We start from the raw sequence: 22,174 nt of genomic DNA on the forward strand, positions 1-22,174 counted from the left end.
CACACACAACACAGCAACAAACACATAAACAAATAACAAAGATGACTAGAACATGGACTTGCTTTGTGTAGAACTTTTAAATAACTCTAAGGATTAATTTTTAAAAATCCACACAACACAACTGAAGGCAGTTTGAAAACTCTAGTTAGTCCATCTTGTATGAGATACATTTTCTAAAGCACTCTTGCATTTTCAGATTTCCAATTCTTCATATTTGCTTGCTATCGTTTTTTTTCTCTCAGAAGCTTCATGATGAAATTTCACGATTAAAATGCATTTTAATTAATTTTCTTGAAAAAAAAGTCAAAATCTTAAAGCACCGAGGTGTTGGGCCCCCGGTGCATTCCCAGGACGGAGGGCTGCGTGCTCGTGCTCGCGAATCCCATCTGGGGACGGCCGTTTCCCCCGCAGCTCCCCACACGGTGGCGGCTCCGCATCTGTCCCGCTCCATCCAACAGGATGTAGGGAGCAGGCGAGGCCACATCAAATGCTGCACTGGGTGTGCCGTGAGTCCCCCCCAGGCGTGACAAGTGAGTGCTCACAGTAACGCTGTTCCACGATTTTCGGCCTGCAACATGGATAGTGATCGAAAGATAGCTTGCCTCGCCAGTTACGGAATGGCGGATTATGGAAGTGCCAGGGTCACAGAGCGTCCTTGAGTCTGTCTTTCAGTAAGGAATTTAGGAGAGACAAAAAAAAAAAAAAAAAAAAGCAACAGGGATTCACCCTGTGCACACACTTTCAATGGCTTCGTGACCAAAGAGGGGACTCCACTGACAACTAAGGATATCAAAGCTGTCTCAGTCGTCCTCAGAAACGATGGATTTGTCCCCATTTAGAGGTGGTGGCAGCGCTCAGGGGAGGGGAGCAGCCCAGGTGCTGGCGTGTAATTGCGACTGCAGAGCAGTCACGTGTTCTTCACCTCAATGGTGTGTGCGCGTGTGTGGGGGGGAACCTGATGGAGGAGAAGGCTGACTCAGCTCTGTGTCCTAAGTAACCTATTCACGTCCTTTACTTCTCTCACGACAGACATAAAAGAAGGCCACGCTGAAACTCCTTCGCTATAAAATTTGGGGGTGCATCATAAAACAACCGTAAAGTCAGTATTTCGTGTGAGGTCCCTTTAAAATGTCAGCCTTTGGACGTGTCTGAAGTGCCCCTGGGCAGCAGCGCTGGTGGAGGGGGTATTACCTCGTCAGCCCATATCCCAGGTGAGACCAGCTTAAGAGTGGGTTCTTCTGCTCTGTCCTACGTGGGCTACGGGTGACGTGGGGTCGAGGTGGGGGCAGCGAGAGACAAGGAAAGGAGACGAGAGAAGAGAAAAAGAAGAGACATAAAAATGTTACCGAGTCGCCTGGGCAGTCCAGCTTGCCTTGTTTCCTTGCCTACCTTCCCCGCATCTGCTGCTCCGTCGCCCTCCCCCCCCCCCACCATGGCCACGGCCCTCGAAAGGGAGGGTTCCCGGGGCTGGATGGTGGCGGGGGGCAGGCAGGGAGCCCTGAAACGTCGAGAGTCTTTTTGTTCCTGAGGCGATATCAATATGGTTGGCCCCAGTGAAGTCCACGTGCCTTTAATGAAAGTTTTTCTCCCAAGCGGATTCATTACCTAGGGTGTCGACACATTGTGCTTCGGTTTCGCTGCAACTGAGATGGCAAGGACAGGCTCTCTTGCCCGACACAGCACATTTCTGACCAACCCACCTGAGGTCTGTGCTTCGAGTGGAAAATGGGCAAGGGCTGAGGGAGCCGGGTGACCAAGTGAATGGCCACCAGGCATCTGGGTCCCTACTCTGGAGCACGATGCGGTAGGAGGGGTGATGGGGTGGGAGGGGGGTAAGCAAACTGGGCTGTGACCTGTTGATGAAGTTTCTGTGTGCCAGGCATCGCCTCTGTGCTGCGTTGATACCTTTCTGCCCATCTTGCTCCTGACACCCCGCCCCCAACGTCAGCACCGCCTCCTCAGTCTCCACTGCCACCTGCGGAGCCTCCTGAATCATGTCGCAGCCACTTCCCACCAGCAAAGTCCGTGAAGAACTAACTGCTAACAAGGAACCTCTCCTGTTTCCTCCAACGCTTACAATTCCCATCACTCTTCTTGTGCTTTTGACATTCTAGTTCATAGAAATCTCTAACCAGTTCCCATGAAGCCCCTCCAGCAAATCAACGGGTAAGCACCACCGGCTGCATTGTTCTCTCCGCCTCTCCCCAGGGCTCCCTAGGGTCCTCCGTCCCCCCCCCCCCATCATTCCATTCTTACAAGCATCATTCAACAAGCAGACAAGCATGGCATGAGTAAATGCTCAGAGACGTCTCATGGTGACAGTGAGCCGATTTAAAAGCAAAACGACAGCTCTGGAGCCAGTGACAGGAGATGGTGGCGAGTGCTGTTAGGACGGGCATGCACCCTGCTATGCTCTGTGCAATGTGGTAAGAAACAGAAATTAGTTGAAATGGCCGGATCATGCAATTATTGGGAAAGAAGCTGCCAGGGAGAATAAAAAAGCGTGAATACCTGTGTAGGTCATAGCTTCCTCCATCTTTACTTCCTGATAGAGGAAAATACAAGAGTAATTTATGTTAGCAAGTTAGGGCTGATAAAACCATTTGCTACATCTAAATCCTAGAAAGAAACATACTGCGTTAAATACAGACAGTGCTGGAGTCCAACAGAGCTTTTCTGTTAGACAGTTTCAAAATGAGAAACGACAGCTATAAATAAAAAGGTTTAAGATAAAACATACAAGAGTTTTCACATGAAAAATGGGTGGGGTTGAGCAAGGAGGAGAAGCCATGTAAAAGCACTAAGAAAGTGCTGCCAGAAGTCTGAGTGAAAGTTACATTTTTGTTATTTTTGGACAAAACACTTGGAAAAAAGGCCAATAATCATCTCCCTTAGGAACCGTCTGGAGAGTGGAGAAGACGACACACGAAGTCGAACAGCAATAGCCGGCCCCACCTGGTGAGTCACTTCACCGTGAACACACTGGTCAGGTTTCACTAAGTAGAGTTGTTATGTCATCACCAATAAGAGTGCGGTGCTCTTTGGGGGAGAAATCGCTGGGTGTAATATTTCCTGTGCCTCTAAGAGTTGGTTTAGTTTCCAGGTCTTTGTGCGCCTTTCCCCCCCTTTTCAGCAAGATTGGAGGAAAAGGTCCACAGATAAGCAGGATATCTGAAGAGATTTGAGTGGAGTGGGGTCAGTGACCAAAAGACCTAGTTTGCATATCAGGACTGGCCTCTTCCGGCTGACAGCTCATGTCACTAAGGACTATGGTGCTAGCTTAAGAGTGTTGACAGCTGAGATGAGAGGTCTCACAGGATTTATAATTTCTTATGGGATTCTCACAGCTTGGAAGTCGTTAGTACTCTACCATGGTGGCAATGACAGGTGATGTTGGTCATTTTAGGGTGCTCCCAGCCCCCACCCTTTCAAGTCACATGACTCAGGGAACTGCCAACTTGTATCTCAGTGCGGGACTCACAGAAACACAGACTGCTAAGGACGCTGAGAAACTCAGCTGTACAACCGAGTTCCTGCAAATGGCTACACACCGCCTATGTGTCCAGCTCTGCACCCTGTGGGGTGGGCATGCTATGCCGATGCTGGAACTATGAGAAGATAAGTATCCTCATTAGCTATGGGACAGATAAGATGCATCCTGTGAGCCAAAGGAGCAATAAATTAGTTTAACACTGCAGGCCGGGGGGAAACATCTGCTTGATTCTGTACAAGCACTCTTATACTTTTAGATCCTAAGACAAGGAATGGCTCAAATATCTCTCATTTCAGATGGAAAATGCCCACATACACACACAAATCATGGGCATGGGTCCAACTGGGGAATTTGACATGGTGATAAGCAGAAATAGGGCACTTTGGATTGCCATCCAAATTCTATTACAAACATAGGCTATCCTGGTTCACCTATCTTATGACTGCTGACAGCAATGACAAATAAACCCCCAATACTTTCATCCCCTCTTCCAATGGACACTTCTAACTGGAACTGAGGTTTACTAAGAGAAGTCATGTGGGAGAGATTGGAATAAAGCACTCACCAAATCTTTCGGTGTGTTAAATTTCATTAGTGCACTCAGCACTAAATTTGGAGAGGAAATTGGGTTTGAAATTGCCTGGATAGTTTCCCCTGAAGTGTATGTTTCTATGCATATATATGTTTCAAAAGCAGGCAACTCGACAACACAAAGAATTTTCTACATCATAGAGGAAACACACTTTTCTCCTCACCCACTTCCAGGCCCTTGGGCCTCGGGTTGCACTGCTTGTACCCCTGGCAGCTGCGGAGTTCCATCAGTTGGATGTGCAGCTGATTCAATATGCCCCGCTCCACTGTGTGCACCGTGTTTGTGAGCTGCAGAGGGAGAGGTCGGGATGACACAGTTAAGCGTGGGCTCTCGTCACTCTATTTTCAACAACCTTCCTAGACCGAAAACATACCGACTTACCTGATAAGGATCTGTGTTCATATCAAAATACTCCAAAAAGCCAGTGGCGAACTCGCAGAAAAGAAAATTATGCGTCTCGTTGACTGTACGCAGGCACCAGTAGGTGTTGTTGTTAGAGCTCGTGCAAGCACAGAAAGACCCCACTGTTGGCGACAAAGAACAAAATGAAAAGAATGAAGAAACCAAAGCAGGCCAGCCATTTCAAAGTTGCCTTCTCTTTATGCTTTAAGATTCGCATTTTGTTTCTTGAAAGTACTCTGCGAGCAGACGCCAAAAATAATTATATTCCCCCAGGCCCCGCTACAGATTTGCTGTGAGACATGAATTGATTCAATCTGGGGCCAGGCAATTTGCTAATTTGTTTCTTCACCTAACATTTATTGAGCATCGCCTTTGTGTTGAGGGTACAGCATTTCATAGACATGGTCTGGTCTCTCATCTTGAGAAACTCAGAGTCTAGTACGGGAGACAAATGTTAAGCAAAAACAAAAGCAAAAATCTAAAAAAACACAAGCCATGTAATTACAAATGTAATAAGTTCTATGGAAAGAAAATAGGCTGACAGAGTGTAGAAAAGGGGTTTAACATCATCTGGGGCACAGGGAAGGTCTCTGTAGGAAATGACATCACAGTTAAACCCTAGGTAGAAAGGTTGCAATGGGTGAAGGGTCAAAAGCCTTTTAGGGAGAGGAAATAGCATGTGCAAAGTCCCTGAGGTGCGAGAGAGCTTAGAATGCTGAGGGAGAAAGAAAAGCCAAGTGGCTGAGGTAGGTGAGTGTGGTAGGAAATGGAAGAACAGGAGAGGAGGACAGGAATGTGGACACAGGGCTTTGTTAGACACAGTAAGGATTTTGCTCTTTATTCTAAGAAAAACAGGATGTCATTAAAAGATGTGAGCATAGACTGGCAATAGCGAGAGAGAAGCCTGGGAGACAAACAGGGGGTTCTGCAGTGGCTGAGGTGAGAAACGGTGGTGTCCTGGGCAGGGTGGTCTCAGCTCAGGTGAGGAGAAGCTGACAAAAGTCTGAGGCACCACCCGGGGGAGTTATGAGTCTCTCAATGCTTCATCTTTAAAGGGGCTTGCCAGTCAGACACGACGAATGCATTACTTCCTCAGGGCCCTGATCCAGCTAGTCCTCTGCCTTTCGTGCCCCCCACCACCCACCCCCTTTCACACAGATTGCTTCTCTGGATCCTTTTGTTTCAGCTTAAATTTCAGCTTTTCAGAATGGCCCATCACCCCCACCTTCTTATAATGGTCCCTTTTAATAACTGTTCACTGTTTCCTTATAGCATCACTGCCTCTTGTAATTATTTTATTTCACTGACTTTCTTTTTATGACATCTCGCCTTCCCCTCCCCCTAATTTTAAGTATCTTGAGGACGGAGAATGAGGTGTGTCTTGTTCATTGTTGTGTCCGCAGGGCTCAGCCCAGGCCTGGTGGAGAGTAGACCCCCATCTGAATGACGTCAGGGATCCCCCACCTTGCTTTGAGGAAGCACGTTAAAAGTTAAATGCTATGCGTTCATGAGACTGTTGTCTTTACTGCAAACATGGGCACTAAAATAAGAAGCATTAACACGGAAAGAGAAAATAAAAATTCTCAGAGATTGGCCCTCGATCCCCTGAGAACAGTCTGGGACCCCTGGGCACCTCCGAATCCCAGTTTGAGAAACACTGGCCCGGGCAGTGTGGCAGCTACTCCACAGGAGGGGAAAGCTTCAGTTAGATAACACCCCACAGGAATGCGGGTGGCATCTCTCTGTGACCCAGACCACTACAGCACATGTAAGCATCAGTTTTAAAAGTGTACGACTGTGATTATTCCGTGTCCTCAGCCTTGCAATGCAAAACCAGATCTTTTGTGAGGTCCCTGATGCTCTGCAAACACAGTGCTAGGGGACTGAGACTCAGTAGGATACGGTCCCTGCATTTAAGGAGCTTTCGTTTCCTTCTACCACATTTAGAGTATGCACTTGACATAGAGCAAAATGACACGTGTTTGGGGCAAATGGGTTCATCCATATTAGTTAGCTGTTTAGTTAACAGAGCAGTCTTCCCAGGTGGGAGCTCCATCAGAAGCTGAGCACTGTGTGGAATATCAGAACAAAACCCAGGGTCAGCTTGGCATTTTCAAACAACATACCAAAAAATTTTTTAAAGATAAAAGTAATTTTTGGCAAAATGCTTCTAGTTGCCTGTACAGAAAATAATATGATGCTCTTCTCCTGGATGATTCTAGAGTCCTCTGAGTCACTGCCGCAGGAGCAGTGGCGCCCTCGCGTGGTGGTGGAGCCCCCCTGTGGTGGCGCCCCCCTGTGGTGGCCGTGTGCAGACTTTAGAAAGAGCGGGGACTCACGGTTCCAGAAGGGGGCTGTCTGCCAGTGGTCGTTGTCGTGCGTGAAGCAGGTCAGGCCCGGGAGGCTGCACTCCTCCCCCTTCCTCTGGCGCTTCTTCTCCTTCCTCTCTTTCTTCCGCCGCCGGTTCTCCTTGAAGAGCTGCAGCTTGCTGTCCACTTCTTGGGCGGCTTCCCTATTCCAGTGGAAGGGATTATTTTAATGGCCAGAAAGCATCTTCTTAATTAAAAATAGGATTATTGCTACGATCCTAGCACAAATACTTAGATACACTATAACAGATACACAATAATAGTTGGCCTTTATTTTACACATAGGCCCTCAAATAAAATCAGGAGCAGTGAGGACAAACTCACTGTGACGGCTCTTGTAGAATTCTACTGAGCTTTGATAGCACCAACACTTTCTTCCTTATCTACATGTGAACATCGACTGAGATAGATGCCAAAGTGAATCGGCAGATGCTGCTAGCTACCTCTTTGGATTAATGGCTTAACCTCCTGGTGCCTCAGTACCTGTCAGCCACGATGTCAACGGTTGCATTGGATAGCTTGTATTAGGAGGTTTCTAAAGTTCTTTGATAGATTTGACAATATAGGTTCAGGAAGAACTGTTGTCTTTTATTATCTTGGTTTTTACCAGGAGGGCTTGCTTTTTGTTGAGACCCAAATATTAAATCCCTTTCCCTTACAGATTTTAATATTATTTTAAAAATAAGTATATTTTTTCCGACTTTCAGAATTCTGCATGATGGCTGGCTGCTCTATAGAGCACACCAGCCTGAGCTGGGGAGGCCATCTCCCAGTCACCGTGCATAGAGAGCCAGCCTGCGCAGAGGAAAATCCAGTTACCAGGCAGAGGTCGGCCAGAGCACACACAGAATTAGGGCAGAACTCCTCATGCCCACCCTCTCCCCAAATAAAAGGAGCCCATGGCATCGCCATGCTCCCTTGGCCAGGTGTGGGCTTGCTTTCAACTTCTGGAGCTATGTGTCTTCCCAGCTGCATCTACTTTCCTCCAGGCAGGTTCACTTGGAACTCAGGAGTGCCCGCAGCCTTTCCGAAGAGCCTCATGGACAGTCTTTCACTCCAGCAAATGTGGGAAACAGAGTTACTTACTTGAATGGGTGGAGATGACTCTTCAACTTCTCTTGCTTTTTTACACCTTTCTCTTTATTGTAATAGCTACAGGCAAGAAGATGAAAAAGCGAGTCTTCGTAATTATGCATTTGTTAAACAGCTTACTTTATAAAAGGAAATCAAAATAGAAGACATTTATTTGGTTGTAACCATCTTAGCTTAATGGGACTTTTAATGTTTTTCTTTACATTTTTTGTTTGTTTGTTTTACTGTCTGCTCAGGTTTATGACATATTTAATTTGACCTAAATAATGTAGGTCATTACAAATACGTGATGATGAATTCTTTTTATTAGGCTTTCCATTGGCAAAAGAGAGAAATAAGCCTAATGCTAATCAACGTAGCCTGTGTAAAAAAAATGAGCTTGGAAAGCAGGTCGTGGGCCATCCACACTCACCTCTGTTTGCTGCAGACACACTCCTCGGGCTTCCTCCTCTTCAGGTGCCCTCTCACTTCTCTTAAATTCTTAATTTTATCTTGCAGAGCTTCAATCTAAAAAACACGTACATAATTCAACAAGAAAATGTCCCAGGATGTTCTGTGCCGAGTACCTCTCCTTTCACCTTATTTTCCGTGTTTCATAATTATAGCCATCCGTCTGGGAGGATAATTAATTTGGGAGCTAACTGAGCATAGAATCTATCTCCCTCTGTATTCCAATTGATGTCCTATCGCAAACATTAACAGATGTCTCTTTTATGACTGAATCATTGTTTCATAGGATTTTAAAAGGTCACTGAGTCGGTCCCCGTTATTTTCTCGCACTCCACTGTTTTTGGTCAGGACCACCACTGTATCACTGGGGAATGAGAAACACCTTGCTCCTCTCTATTTTTCACATAACCATAAGAAAAGAAGTGTGCACACAGTATGTCCCAGCAGTAGGGCTGGTCAGCCGAGCTTGCGTCTGGAATATTCCTTTCAATCACACAGCCGGAGCTCACCTCTTTATCAATGTATGCCTTGTGGTCCTTCCACGCTCTGGCTGACTGATACAGTTCTCTCTCACAATGGATGGTATCATTTGAAAGAATAAAGCACCTGCGGAAACAAACAAAAAACATTAGAAATAAGTTTGTAGTCTAATATTAAAAAAACCCCACACACATCAGAAATAGCAAGGGGAACTTAATTGTCCTCTAAATCCTCCATTTGGATACCAGTTATAGTTGGGCCATAGACCATGGTAAGTGGTAACGTCTATTGGCTGCTGGTGTGGGCAGAGGATGGTGTCAGAAAGCGATCACCACCAAGGTCACTTTTTGAGGAATCATTCAATATTCATGCCCCCAGGAAAAGATAATACCCCAAACCTCCAGTTTTGAAAGTCCCATCATATCATAAAAAAAAAAATGAGGTTTTCACAGTTATTAACGAAGATGACTTGTTTGACGAAATACATTTAGAAGGGGGTTCTTTATCCCATTCTTCTCATTACAAAGAGCCTCCCTGAAGTACCCCATTATGTCTGAAGCAGAGAGGCAGCCCCAGGGATAGAGAGCTGGTGGGATGTGAGGTCAATCAATGTAAAAGAAACAAATCCTGGCCTAAATCTCGAAGCATATAACTATAGCAACAATAGGCACCTGGAGACCAGTCCCAGAGGTAAGCATCTTGGCGAGCTCATAGTATCCCCCCTCACCAATGTGATGAAATAAAAAACAAAACAAAGATTTTGCTTATCCACTCAGAAAAAAATTATTTCTCTGTCAGGAGCGTAAGTCAATCTGAGAAGGACCTGAAGAACCAAGCTAGCACAGTAAAACTGTGGGGACCACCTCCCTCCCTGTCTCTGTGATCCCAAGGCCCTTTGTGCCCTTCAGGTCTGGACAGATGAGGTGTTGGGCATCTCACACCCATTCCCAAGCTACACCATCTCTCTGGGAGCTTCTCTAGGACCCACAGCTCTCCCTTGATCGCTCTTTCATTCCTGAGGCTGTGACTGCAACTGCTCTGAGCCACAGGGACCACGTGGTCTGAAGAGCCGCCAATCAGTCCGGGCAATGGTCTCCCCATTTTCCAGATGTCCACAAAAGTAACGGCTAATAGCACAGATCCAAGTTTGCTAAGTCAAAATGTGACAGAATCAGTCTGGCTAAATTCCCAGCTGTTCTGCCTTAAAGTGAAACTGAACCCAAAGCACATGTCCAAATCTATGATAGTTTGGGCTCCTTGTTGCTCCTTTAACCCCGATTGTTTTGTAGGCAGTCCTCGGACATCATATTGCTGAGTGGCATAACTTTTTGTAAAAGGATCAAATAGTGGTAATATGCGGGGATGACTCTGAACTCAACTCTCGTGAACACATAAAGCCATCCTACTTGTGGGTCACTCGGACGGTGGCGGGCAGGCTCACAGCATTGCCACTGTTGACCAGCACGGTGTCCCTGTTGCCACCGACGGCAGCTTGGCGACCTCCTGGCCCCCGGTGGCCTTCGTCATGACGCTTGGCAATGTTTCTTGGCTGCAACACCTGCAGTTCTTCTTCTTCCAGGTTTATGTCATATATTTCACCTTCAAACTCGACCGACAGGGAACGTGTCTGCCGTGTATGGACAAACCTGGGCTTATACTCTGGAAACAAGGGAAGATACATTACTACGGTGTCCAGATGAACTTGAGAAGAGAAGACCACGATCACCTGGCTCAATGGAAAGGGGAAAACAGCACAGAGACAGGCAGCACGCTGGTGTGAACAGCCCACTTAGTCCTGCTGGTAGGTCTGGGCTCTGGCCTTTCTGCCACTGGGCCACGGCGGGTTGTGATGGTCACCATGCTTCTCTGGGCCTCAGGCCCTTGATCCCTCCAGTGAGGGGGTAGGTATGGGGGATCGCTAAGATCCTTTCCACTCATGGCGGGCTGTGAATTTCTACAGTGAGTTTTCAATGTGGACTGCTAAGGCAGTTTGACTAAAACTATAGTTCCCATTATGGTACTAATAATGATGACTATCATTTTTTCAGCTTCCTGGGAGAGAGGAGACTGCTCCTACCTCTCAGCGGAACACGGTGGTCAGTTTCTGTTTAAAGAGAGTTGTCAGGGGTCCCTGTCCCTTGGGGGTTTTCCATTTGATATCTTCGTGTGAATTATTAAACCTGGCATTTTCTCCCAGGGAGAAAACAAAAATCACCCAAATTAAATGTTCTCAGACATTTGGGTTATGGACTCCTTTGGGAATTTGTTGGAAGTTATGGACATCTAGAAAAATGTGCATATAAGAATATACTCAACATTTTGGATAAAATATTAGGGATTCATGATTCTCTAAAGTTCATCTGTGGAATCCAGGATAAAAAAAAATCTGTTTTAAGGGCATCCACTGTTCTAGTGAATGATTTGATTTCCTAATTTTGGACACAGAATTGAATTCAATATATCTTGGTTATTTCCAAACCACTATAGAAAGGAATGACCACAGAAATGAGTCACTGTTCATACTGGGCCACTAGATGGCATTATACTCCCATTCTTTAATAGCAGGTAGCAGTCTGAGTTTTCATATCTATTGTATCTAATAATAGAAATCTCACAGGGGTCTGATAAGACTTTTTATAAAGAAAATACTAGGCAGTGATCTTGATTTTCACACTGAGTTCAATTAATTTGTGCCAAAGAGAGGAATTAAATATATATATATTATATATATATATTATATATATATATAATATATATATATAATATACATATATATATAGAGAGAGAGAGAGAGAGAGACCTAAAACAGATATATCTTTTAAAAATGAATGATGTGTTATTTTGTTTGTTTTATTATTTCCATTGATTTGAGAGGGGGGGGATGTGTAGAGAGAGAGAAGCATCAAGTCATTGTTTCACTTAGTTTAAATAGTATTTATGCCTTTCTTATTAGTTAAATGCACAAGCACTGAAACCTTGAGTTTATTTTCTTATTGTTTTTAAAGCAACTCAAGGCAGATAGATCAGGATATCCGCATAACCGTAGAATAAAACTGACCTGAACTATATACCCTTTACTCTTTGATAGCTCTTGTGTGTGTGTTTTGTGTCTTGTGCTTTTACTGAATATATTTGTATTCTATGATGAAGTGAAAATGCCCACAAAGCAAAAATTCAAATTATCTTAGCTTTCGTACTTTAAACAGAACGATCATTTGCTTTTGGCCCCGCGATGCACTGCTAATATTTAAAATGTAGGTGGCGCAAGCCTTTCCTCTGTAGGGTTCACCCCCAAGGCCTCCACCCGCTGCGGTGGTCCCCGCCTGTGCCATACTCGGTGTCCCCTGGTTCCTCAGGAACTGCCTTTGACTCTTCCTCTGGCTCCTGCTGGCACGGTAGCCAGACTCTCCGCAGTTGCACTCTCTGTCCTTGTCGTGGAAGCCCCGCGAGTAGAGGTTCCGCGTGCTCTGCCGGACGGCGAGCAGGTCCCCAGACCCTTTACACTTGTGAATCCGGAGCTTGCCCGACGTGTCCTCGATGCACTGCCACTTCTGCAAAAGCCAACCAGGTGTTTCTTATTAAGGACTGCTGCTTTGGTTTTCAGAAGCCCTGGCAACCTCAGTAATGAGAGCGCGTGAAGAAAGGCAAGCTTTTAAGGGGCCCCGCAAGAAGCCGGCCCCCGGTCCTCTTTCACTGCCGGCAAATACAGACGACAACTAAATCATTGGAAATCAGAACTGCCTCCATGACACCAGAGCCAAAAATTGATCTATAAATGCTTAGCATCCAGACTAAACAGTCTTGAATGAAACACGTAAAAGCCCTTCATTCACCAAGCCCCAGAGCACAGCTGGAGGGCTGTTTTCCCCAGACCCCTCTTTCTCTGGAAAAACAAACGTGGCGGCTTTGTTCTCTGCCCCTGAATTTCTAATGCAAGCGAGAGGAGAGCCGCGGGAGGAAGACAGAGACGGGTCCAATCTGAGTCCATCCCAGGGCGCGCCAGCTTTGGCACAGCCCAGACACGGCCGGTTTTCTCCTTTGTGCCTTTTCTTATCTTGCAACAAAACGAGCTGCTCCTAAAGGGACATCGTCCACCTTCCCAGGAGACACACACGGGGAGCGGACACTTGGTTTTCTAGTTTGTCTTCCTTCAAGACTGCTGCAGATGTTAAAGTACAGCATAGGAAGCATAGTCAATAACATCGTGATAACTAGGCATGGAGCCAGGTGGGGACTGGAAATACCAGGAGATCACTTTGTCAACATATGCTTGTCTAGCCACTAGGCTGTACACCTGAAACTCATACAAAGTAATATTGAGTATAACAGTAATTGGAAAAAAAAAATCTATGCAAAAGCTTTAAAAAAAAAGACTGCAGATACTTGCAGCTTAGCTCTGTGTAACTCAGTGTCCCCCTGTTTCTTGAGAATCAATCCGAATGAAGTAATAATGCTTCATCTGGGGGTCATTTCATAGGATCCTCTATATCTGAAAGACCTATTTACTTTCTTTTTTTCTTTTTCTTTTCCCCTTTCTCTCTCCTTAAAATGTTCATTGGGGAAGCAGAAAGAATATTAACCTTAATTTGAAGTTGACCCCTGTTGATACAGAATGCTATACTGTGGTATTGTCAAACTTCTGCCTTTTCTCCCTTCCATATATGAGTATCACCTATGTGTGATTATTTATTGATACTTTCCTTTAAATAGACACGTTTATAAGTTGTGGCCAAAGGAATGATAATTGTAAAATTATGTGTTTGTTGTGCTAGTTATATATTTTCACATATATTAAAACAAATACAAAATTATTAGTTAAAAGATGTTCTTTCATGCACTCCATAAAATAATCTCACATAGCCCTTGTATCAGTACCATACTTTAGGTAACTTTTTTTTTTATTTCAAAGTGTCCTAAAGCAAAGTTTGGTTAAAGGTCCCAGATGGCTTGGTCAGCAGAGAAATAACATTCACTTGTATATAAAATGGTGTCAACCATTCTCAATGGAGCAAGGTTCAGAGACATGGTTTGTCTTCTCTTGCTGTAGTCATCTGCCTTCAGTGAGGGTTCAATGATATCAGCTGCCTTTGAGTTTCTACTATATTGTTCCCAAGCCCCAGACACAGAGGACTAATTCTGTGGTTTTGCCTTAGCCCCTCATACACTCCTGGTGCTACTGAATTTGATTACTTCAAGTCACATTAGGTTACAACCTTCTTTTGTGGCTTGAACAGAATGTCTGGGATGTTCTGCATCTTCATCCTGAGAGGCAGGAGCTCAAAAGACAAGGCAATTACCTACCCATTTACAAAGCCGTGAAAAAACAATGCAAACAAGAATAGTCTAAGGATGAACTAAGTTAGAGATGATTTAACTAAAAGCAAATAGACAAAAACTTCAAAGTGTGAAGTCAACTTGACTGGGCACATTTAGTTGTGTGAAATCAATGGTTCTCCCACTTAGCTCTGCCGTAGATTTTCAAAAGCTCCCTGGTGATTTTAATGTGTAGTTCAGGTTAAGAGCTGCTGGTTCAGACTCACAAAATTGGTCACTGGACCTCTTTGCAGATGGTTTCCATGAGGAGGGCAGAAGGGATCTCTCTAGGTCTAAGTAGGTCAGATGGATGAGTCTTTGAGAGCAGTGTATGTATTGTTGGGTGTGCATGTGATAGGAATCTGTGTCTAGAAATGTATGGATGTAACCAGGGGAAAAAAACGACTCCAGTTTAGCAGGTGAAGATGGCCAGGTCCTCTATTCTGGATAAACTAAGAGTAACCCATACTCCTCACTCTTTCTCCACAGTTTGTTGACAAGTGATAGGATTGAGCCTTCATACACTCTTAGCCGAAAACTGCCTGTGCCTTTCCATGGTTCTGCCATTTCAAGTGGAGACCAGAGATGCCTAGGCCTGGGTTTGCAACACTCCCCAGACATGCCCAGTTAGTTTGTGGGGGCCAGGAAACATTCTCAGAAACTCACATACAACTCCATTAAGAAATAATCATATGCCATGTAGAATTCTTGCTGGTGACAAAAGTCATCAAGATAAGTGATAACCTTTTATAGCTCCATAAAACTTAGGAATCAATGGTGCTTGAGTGCTTGTCTATAGGTCTTAAATCCAAATGGTTTCAGACATATTGTCCACTTGGGGAATCTCTAACTCTGGTATTCAAAACTTCGGAGTTGACTACTTAATGCTGATGGCAGCAGAAGATGTGGTCAGTGGGCTCATAATTCCTGCCAAGCGGGAGCTTATGGAAGGCTTCATTTCCTATCAGACAGAAAAACATCACTAACTTTATTCTTGAAAAATAATGGCCTCATGGTCCCAATTTATATCAACTTTAGCACAAATACTAATTTTTAACACACACACATCTATGGTGAAGACCTTCCCTTTTGATAACTACAATGCAATAAAAAAATTCTGCCTTTTTAAAAATTTTTTGGCCTGGAAGAGCTGAGGGCACAAGAAGATGCCTGTAGGACACAAAAGCATAGGCAGAATCCTTAGTGACTTAGCCTGTTTGGAATACAACCTGCATGTTTCCATCAGCCAAATTCCTGCTGACTTCCTGTGGGACAGAGAGGAAAGGAAGGTTTGTTTCCTTCCCAAGGAGCTGAATTTAACCACGCGTGATAATGTATATGCAAAATCAAATACGCATGTATATACACATGTATGCATATAAACATGCACACCCACCTATACCCACATACTCCATAATATACAAAGACCTACCCACATTCTTATATCAAGCAAGAACCATGAACAAAGATGCCAATTACTTTCCATACCATGTGCCCTTTGAATGAATACTAGACCTTATGAGACAATTAGCTAGAGGCTTTGAAAATCTTGTCAGTGGCAAGCATACCAGGAATTTTAATGAAATGTAATTGCCACACATTTGCCACAGTCATTTTAAGTGTTTGATATCATGACAATTTTTATGGCTGAGCAATAAAGCCTTGAAATAGCTGCAGCTAAAATGGTCATCTCACTTAGTGTGTTTATAGAGGGTGGTGAAGAAAGAGGGTTTTTAAAAGAATTGCTCTGAAACTCAGGCCGCACGCCATTCAGATGGTCAAACTAATGAATGGATTTTGCACTGCCCAAGAATTTCTGCAATCAGGTGGAGGCAGGAACTCGGGTGAGGCACTTGCTGATGGGACTGAGAAGCAGCCTCAGAAACAGCCTTTGTTAAATGAGTGCCCTTGCAGACAGATGTCACACTGTCTCACTTTTATCTACATCTTTGATGCTTATCAATAAATCAGTTCATTGCCGAACAGGACTGTCAACAGCTTCTCTGACTTCTCACTCCTTCTGCTTCTTGGACTTAGCCATCTAGCACACATTCCTAGGTTTGCACACCTACTGTGAGTAAGGAGCTAGATCAAACTATTTATTTATTTGCTTGTTTGTTTGTTTATTTTAAAGATGTTATTCATTTATTTTAGAGGGAAGAGAGAGAGAAGGGGAAGGAGCAGGAAGCATCCACTCTCGTATGTGCCTTGACCAGGCAAGCCCAGGGCCTCTAACTGGCGACCGAGGTGCTCCAGGTCGATGCTTTATCCACTGCGCCACCATAGGTCAGGCCTAGATTAAACTATTTCAATAATTTCTTGAATTATTATTACTTTAGGTTATTACTTTAATCTATTGAAATAGATTAAACTATTTCAATAATTTCTTGAATTATTATTACTTTTCAACTACACTGGAACTTGGGATTAGGGCTAAGACCATGTCTCATATCTTCGAATTGTGTCCTGATGTTAACTCATTCCATTCACTAATTATGTCTTAGTGTTTTTGATTGATTACATATGCCTGTAGGTATATACATAACACCTGATGAGGAAGAGAAGGCTGACTATTTTGGTACAAGGATTTCTGTGTGCAGCTAGTTTGGTGGAATACTAAAGAGAAATATGTCAAATGGCTTTCAAATAATGCAATTTAACGCCATCATCAGCACCATCATTATCATTAGCTACTGAGCTCTTTATCTGCTGCCAGGTACTGGTCTAGGGCACTTTATACAAATGTATTCATTTAATCTTCACAACAACCTCATGGGCAGCCATTATTCATTTACTGGAGTAGGAATATCATTTCCTGTAGTAGTGACTATCATCTACATTGTGTACAGGACTTGAGAATGACATTTCATATCCTTATTGAGGTGGCTTAGTGGGAAAATATATGGACTTTCAAGCTAGAAAAGACTGGATTAGAACATCAGTTTTGTCACATTGCTATATAACCTTGAGTAAGTCAGCTACATGATCTAAACTTTCACAGGGTCATAAGCATTAGAGGTAACATACCGGAAGAACTCAGCACATGGTAGGTACTCAACACAGGAGCTGCTATTATTATTGCCATGATTATCAAACACACACACACACACACACATGCAGTCACATAGTCACAGAGTTTATTACTCAAAGAGTCTGACCTAAATGTCAATTTGATGAGAGTCAGCCATTTTTAATGGAGATAAGTATTAGGTTAGGGAGCCAAAGACCTCAATTTTAATTTTCTTTCACTGCTAACTTTATGGCCCTGAGCAAATTGCAGAATCTCTTTGTTCTTTTAGACTCCACATCTGGTAAAATCATACTTGCTCCTCCTGGCCTCCAGGATATGTCACAATAATAAATTGAGTGCTTTTGGAGTTCTGAAGAAAAGATGCCCTGTGTGAATCCAGAGCAGGTCTATTGTAATCAACCTTTAAAAACGGGGAAGTTAATGTTTCTTGGGTGTAAACTGTGTATAATATAGTAATTATTATGTAGCAGGGAGACTCGGGCTTTGAATCATTGAGATCTCAGTTTGAACTTATACTTGTCACCTTTTGAGCTCTGTGACTTTGGTCAAGTTACTTTCCCATCTGAGTTTTTGTCTTTTTATATTTAAAGTGAACATAATGTCTATTTTACAGAGTAGTATTCAGGTATACATGGTCCATGCACAATATTAGGTGGTGATAGAACTCTGGTTAGTTTCCTTTCCCGAGTGACCATTAGGTAATTATTATAGTTTCTACATTTTGAATTGTATATATTTCTCAGCTTGCTTAAGAATTTTCTGTACTCTTATTTATACCAACTTATGCCCATTTTCATGAGTAAGAAACAAAATATTTGGCAATAAATTTTTTTATGGTACACTAATGAAAGCTGAATTTCACACACACACATACACATACACATGCAAAATGTTTATTCACTGTTGTAAGTCCTATTATGTGAATTTAGTCATAATGCAGGTAAACTCCTGTTCTCTGAAAAGTAACAATCACACAGCAATATTCTGATAGCCGATTCGCCTCCAGGCTAGGACCACCAGCATATGAAGCAGTTACCTGTACGTGGACATGTGTTTAGAATTTTTATCTCCACACTAGAGAATGTAAGAGGACCATATAAATGTCCTTGTTCAAACTAATACTTAGCTCAAGCCATTGTCAATTTTCCCCCCACAAATATGAGAGAGTTACTCGTGCCAAGGAGATTTTTCTCCTATTGCCTTTGAGATGGGGTAAGAGGAATGGGGGAGAAAAAGTAGAAAGAAGGGAGAAACAGAAGAAAGAGCATATATTTTCTCCTCTATATTTTCATCTGGATAATTATTTGTAAAAGTCAGTTTGGGAATGGTTTCTACAGTTTAGGGAAAAATAAAATAAAATAAAATTGGTGAATTGACCTTGGCCAATAATCAATAGACAGCATTGGTGGAGTGCTTGCTATACGCCAGGTACCGTTCCAGACGCTTAATATATTTAACATCCTTAACCTTTGCAGCAGCCCTCTGAGGTGGGTACTATTATTATGCCCATTTTACAGATAAAGAAACTGAGGTAAAGTTAGGTTAATTAGCTTGCCTTTGTCACAACAAGAAAGCAGTGGATAGGAGATGCAATCTTAAGACATCTTGACCAGAACACAATTAAAAAAGAGAGAAGTTTGGGACAGAGCATGAAGCATCAGGAGCACCCTGCGGGGACAGCGTTTGAGAAGGCAGAGGCAACCACTTGCAGGCAGATAAGAAAGTTATATGTAAGAGACAGGGAGGAGAGAAACCTGACCAAAGCGGGCTGTGTTAGGGAGCTGTGGGAGACAAGATACAGTAGCATAAATTAAACAGGGCGGGGCCACATGGCATAGTTAAGTATAGTAGAGTCTGTCCTTACATTTGTCTCTGACTTGTCGAGAATGTCATTAAATATGGTTTGACATTTAATTCTGCGGTTTGTATTTTGTAAAATGCACAGAAGCCGAAACTTCTAAGTAAACATCTGACTATCCCATGCAGGTTGAGGAGAGGTGGTAAGGTTTATAGGCTGAGCTGTCCACACCGGGTCCCTGTGCAGACAAGGGTTCAGCCAAAGGGTGGCTCTGGGGCTCAGCCCTCCTGGCCATATCCTCTGCATTCAGGAGAACCCGGGGAAATGTCTGGGAGCCACACTGTGATTCCAACCAGGGCCCAGTGAGTTTCTGGAAACAGACTATCCATTTCTGACAAACTAACAATTCTAGTCAGATCTCACTGGTAAATGTCTTTTTATTTCTGCTCTGCAGCTGGTCACAAAAGGTCTGAGGAATAATTTGGGGGTGAGAACGTAAATCCTCGAGCTAAACCAGTTTACACTCAACAAGCTACATTTCTTGATTCCTTTGCTTGATGCTGCAATCCTTTTAGGATTTTGCAAATCACTGATTTTATATTGGTACAAGGGCAGAAAAGCAAACTATGTTGTAAAGATGTTGGAATTCAACAGCTCCACAAAAGGGCATGGCATTTGCTTATGAAAACTAAAACAATTTTTCCCTTAAACAACAGAACAGACATAAAACGTACTTCAGAATTGAATACATTTCTTTTTATGTAACTCCTAACTAAGGAGTCATTATCTATAGCTTGGAGCAGGGGTCCCCAAACTTTTTACACAGGGGGCCAGTTCACTGCCCCTCATATCGTTGGAGGACCGGACTATGAAAAAAGCTATGAACAAATCCCTATGCACACTGCACATATCTTATTTTAAAGTAAAAAACCAAAACGGGAACAAATACAATATTTAAAATAAAGAACAAGTAAATTTAAATCAACAAACTGACCAGTATTTCAACGGGAACTATGGGCCTGCTTTTGGCTAATGAGATGGTCAATGTCCGGTTTCATATTTGTCACTGCTAGCCGTAACAAGTGATATGACACACTTCCGGAGTCATGATGCGTGTGTCCTGCGTCACCGGAAGTAGTACTGTATGCGAGCGACGCCACACTTTGCATCTGCATCCTGTGCTCCTCTCACTGACCACCAATGAAAGAGGTGCCCCTTCTGGAAGTGCGGTGGGGGGCCAGATAAATGGCCTCAGGGGGCTGCATGCGGCCCGTGGGCCATAGTTTGGGGACCCCTGACTTGGAGAAAAAGGGAAAATGATGCCCATTCTCCATGAATGATTGTCAATCTTGGCTGCTCACAGAACTGACTCAGGAGCTTGCAAGCCCCGCCGATGCCTGGACCTCTCCCCAGAGGTTCTGATGGAACTTGTCTGAAGGACGACTTGAACAGCATTTCCAAAGGTGACTTGTGATTCTATCGGGCAGTCATGGTTAGGAATCACTGCCTTAGATGCTGAGTAGGTCCTGAACCCATGGCTTTAGCCAGGCAAATACCATTTATAATTTCAAAGGCAACATCTACTCCCTTACATTTTTGCATGCTCTTGGGGAAAAGAAAAGATAAAACATGAAATGAAGAGGTATAGGTTCCGACTTTGGGTTGGTCACTTAAGTCTTCTGACTTCAAATGTACATATGAGGAAAATGAAATCATTCAGCTAGAAGATTTCTAAGATCTCTGCCACCTCTGGCGTTCTCTTATTCGAGGCCTATGGTTCTTAACCTGATTAAAAATTACTGATGCCTTGGCCTCACCTCCCAACAGTGTAATCTGATTGGTCTGGGGAGAGGCTGTGCATCAATAATTTTAAAAGCTCTCCAGGTAATTCTGACATGCAGCCAGAATTGAACATCGCTGGTCGATGTTCTCTGTCAAACCAAAATCTTTTCAGACAGAAGTTGAGATTCGCACATGAGTGTGTGTGCGTGTGTGTAGTGTGTCTGTACATAAATGTGCTAGGGCTGTCAGTCCAGCTGAGAGAGTGAGTGATCGGAAATCACACCCAGTTTTGCACTGGTAAGGTGCACACATATGTCCACGCTGTCTTATTTAGTCCCTGCTGGTTGCTCTGTTCACACGGTGGAGAAGGGGTGCCAATTGTCTGGGATTCCAGCCCATTTTCAGTCCCTGCTGGCTTCCTAGGAATGGAGACAGCAGGTAAGACGGCCCGGCCCAAAACCACCACCCAACATTTGCATGCTGCTTTGTAGTTTGTCCAGCCTTCTACATAGCTGATATCACTGTATCCTCGTAAGACAGACATTGATTTTCTTCATGTTAGAGATAGAAAATCTGAGACTCGGGAGAAATGAAGTGTCTGGTCTTAGAACGCACCAATAAAAAGTAGTGGATGCCAATATTCTAACCCAACCCTTGTGATTCCAATTTGTCTTTTTAAAATTTACTTGACTTCATGCATTCACACTGATCCTACCACACATTCTTAGGAGACCAGTCATTGAGGCATGGGGGGGGGGCATACACTATCTCCTTGGGGCTTAGGAGTGAAGAGAATGGGGCTAATTGTGCTGATATTCCCTCTACATCTCATGGAAGGTCAAACTGAAGAAAAGATTGTGTTGCCTTTGAATGAAGGCAGTTACCCTTGGTTAAAGGAAGAGACATAGGTTACAGCCCAGGTGTAAAATCAGTGTCAAGAGAAGAGATTCCAAGCAAGTCAGTTCTAGCCTTAACTGTCACCTTGATCCTGAACAATGCAATCTCATTATTCTGGACACTTTTCTTTCTTTTTTGAAAATCAGTGATATTGTAAGTAAAAAGATAGTCACCAAAGTAGCCAGACAGAGCAAAAAAAGGCCAAAATATACAGATTCCATAGAACCCACCTAAGCTATGTCAGGGTTGACCTACAGATTCAATAATTGCCTTGAAGAGGCTCAACGTTTTCTTGACATTCTCAGACTCTTAAAGAAATCACCATCGGAAGCATAGTTGAATTCCTTGTTATGTGACTTCACGCTCTTCTAAAAGATATCACTGCTAAAGTCCTCATATATTCATGTGATGGAATCTAATTTCAAACTGCTTAACCCAGAAGTAAAGCAGCAGAGGAACATTTCAGGGGGCCAGA

General features: G+C 43.6%; 1 protein-coding gene across 8 annotated transcripts in view; it reads right to left on the reverse strand.

Moving 5' to 3' along the window:
* The window catches only part of SULF1 (sulfatase 1), a 169,424-nt gene that overhangs the window by 11,099 nt on the left and 136,151 nt on the right, over positions 1-22,174 (reverse strand). For 6 of the 8 annotated variants that reach the window (XM_066378919.1, XM_066378918.1, XM_066378920.1 and 3 more), the window contains 10 exons: positions 12,213-12,429; positions 10,285-10,537; positions 8,908-9,004; positions 8,361-8,455; positions 7,943-8,008; positions 6,827-6,999; positions 4,467-4,609; positions 4,249-4,372; positions 2,512-2,545; positions 1,192-1,257 (listed from right to left, as the gene is read on the reverse strand). In XM_066378919.1, the coding sequence (XP_066235016.1) occupies positions 1,192-1,257; positions 2,512-2,545; positions 4,249-4,372; positions 4,467-4,609; positions 6,827-6,999; positions 7,943-8,008; positions 8,361-8,455; positions 8,908-9,004; positions 10,285-10,537; positions 12,213-12,429 (1,268 nt within the window). The remainder of the gene's footprint in view (positions 1-1,191; positions 1,258-2,511; positions 2,546-4,248; positions 4,373-4,466; positions 4,610-6,826; positions 7,000-7,942; positions 8,009-8,360; positions 8,456-8,907; positions 9,005-10,284; positions 10,538-12,212; positions 12,430-22,174) is intronic. The other 2 variants (XM_066378922.1, XM_066378925.1) reach the window with 2 other exon arrangements.

Source organism: Saccopteryx leptura, chromosome 3 (genome assembly GCF_036850995.1).
Source record: "Saccopteryx leptura isolate mSacLep1 chromosome 3, mSacLep1_pri_phased_curated, whole genome shotgun sequence".
Taxonomy (NCBI): Eukaryota; Metazoa; Chordata; class Mammalia; order Chiroptera; family Emballonuridae; genus Saccopteryx; species Saccopteryx leptura.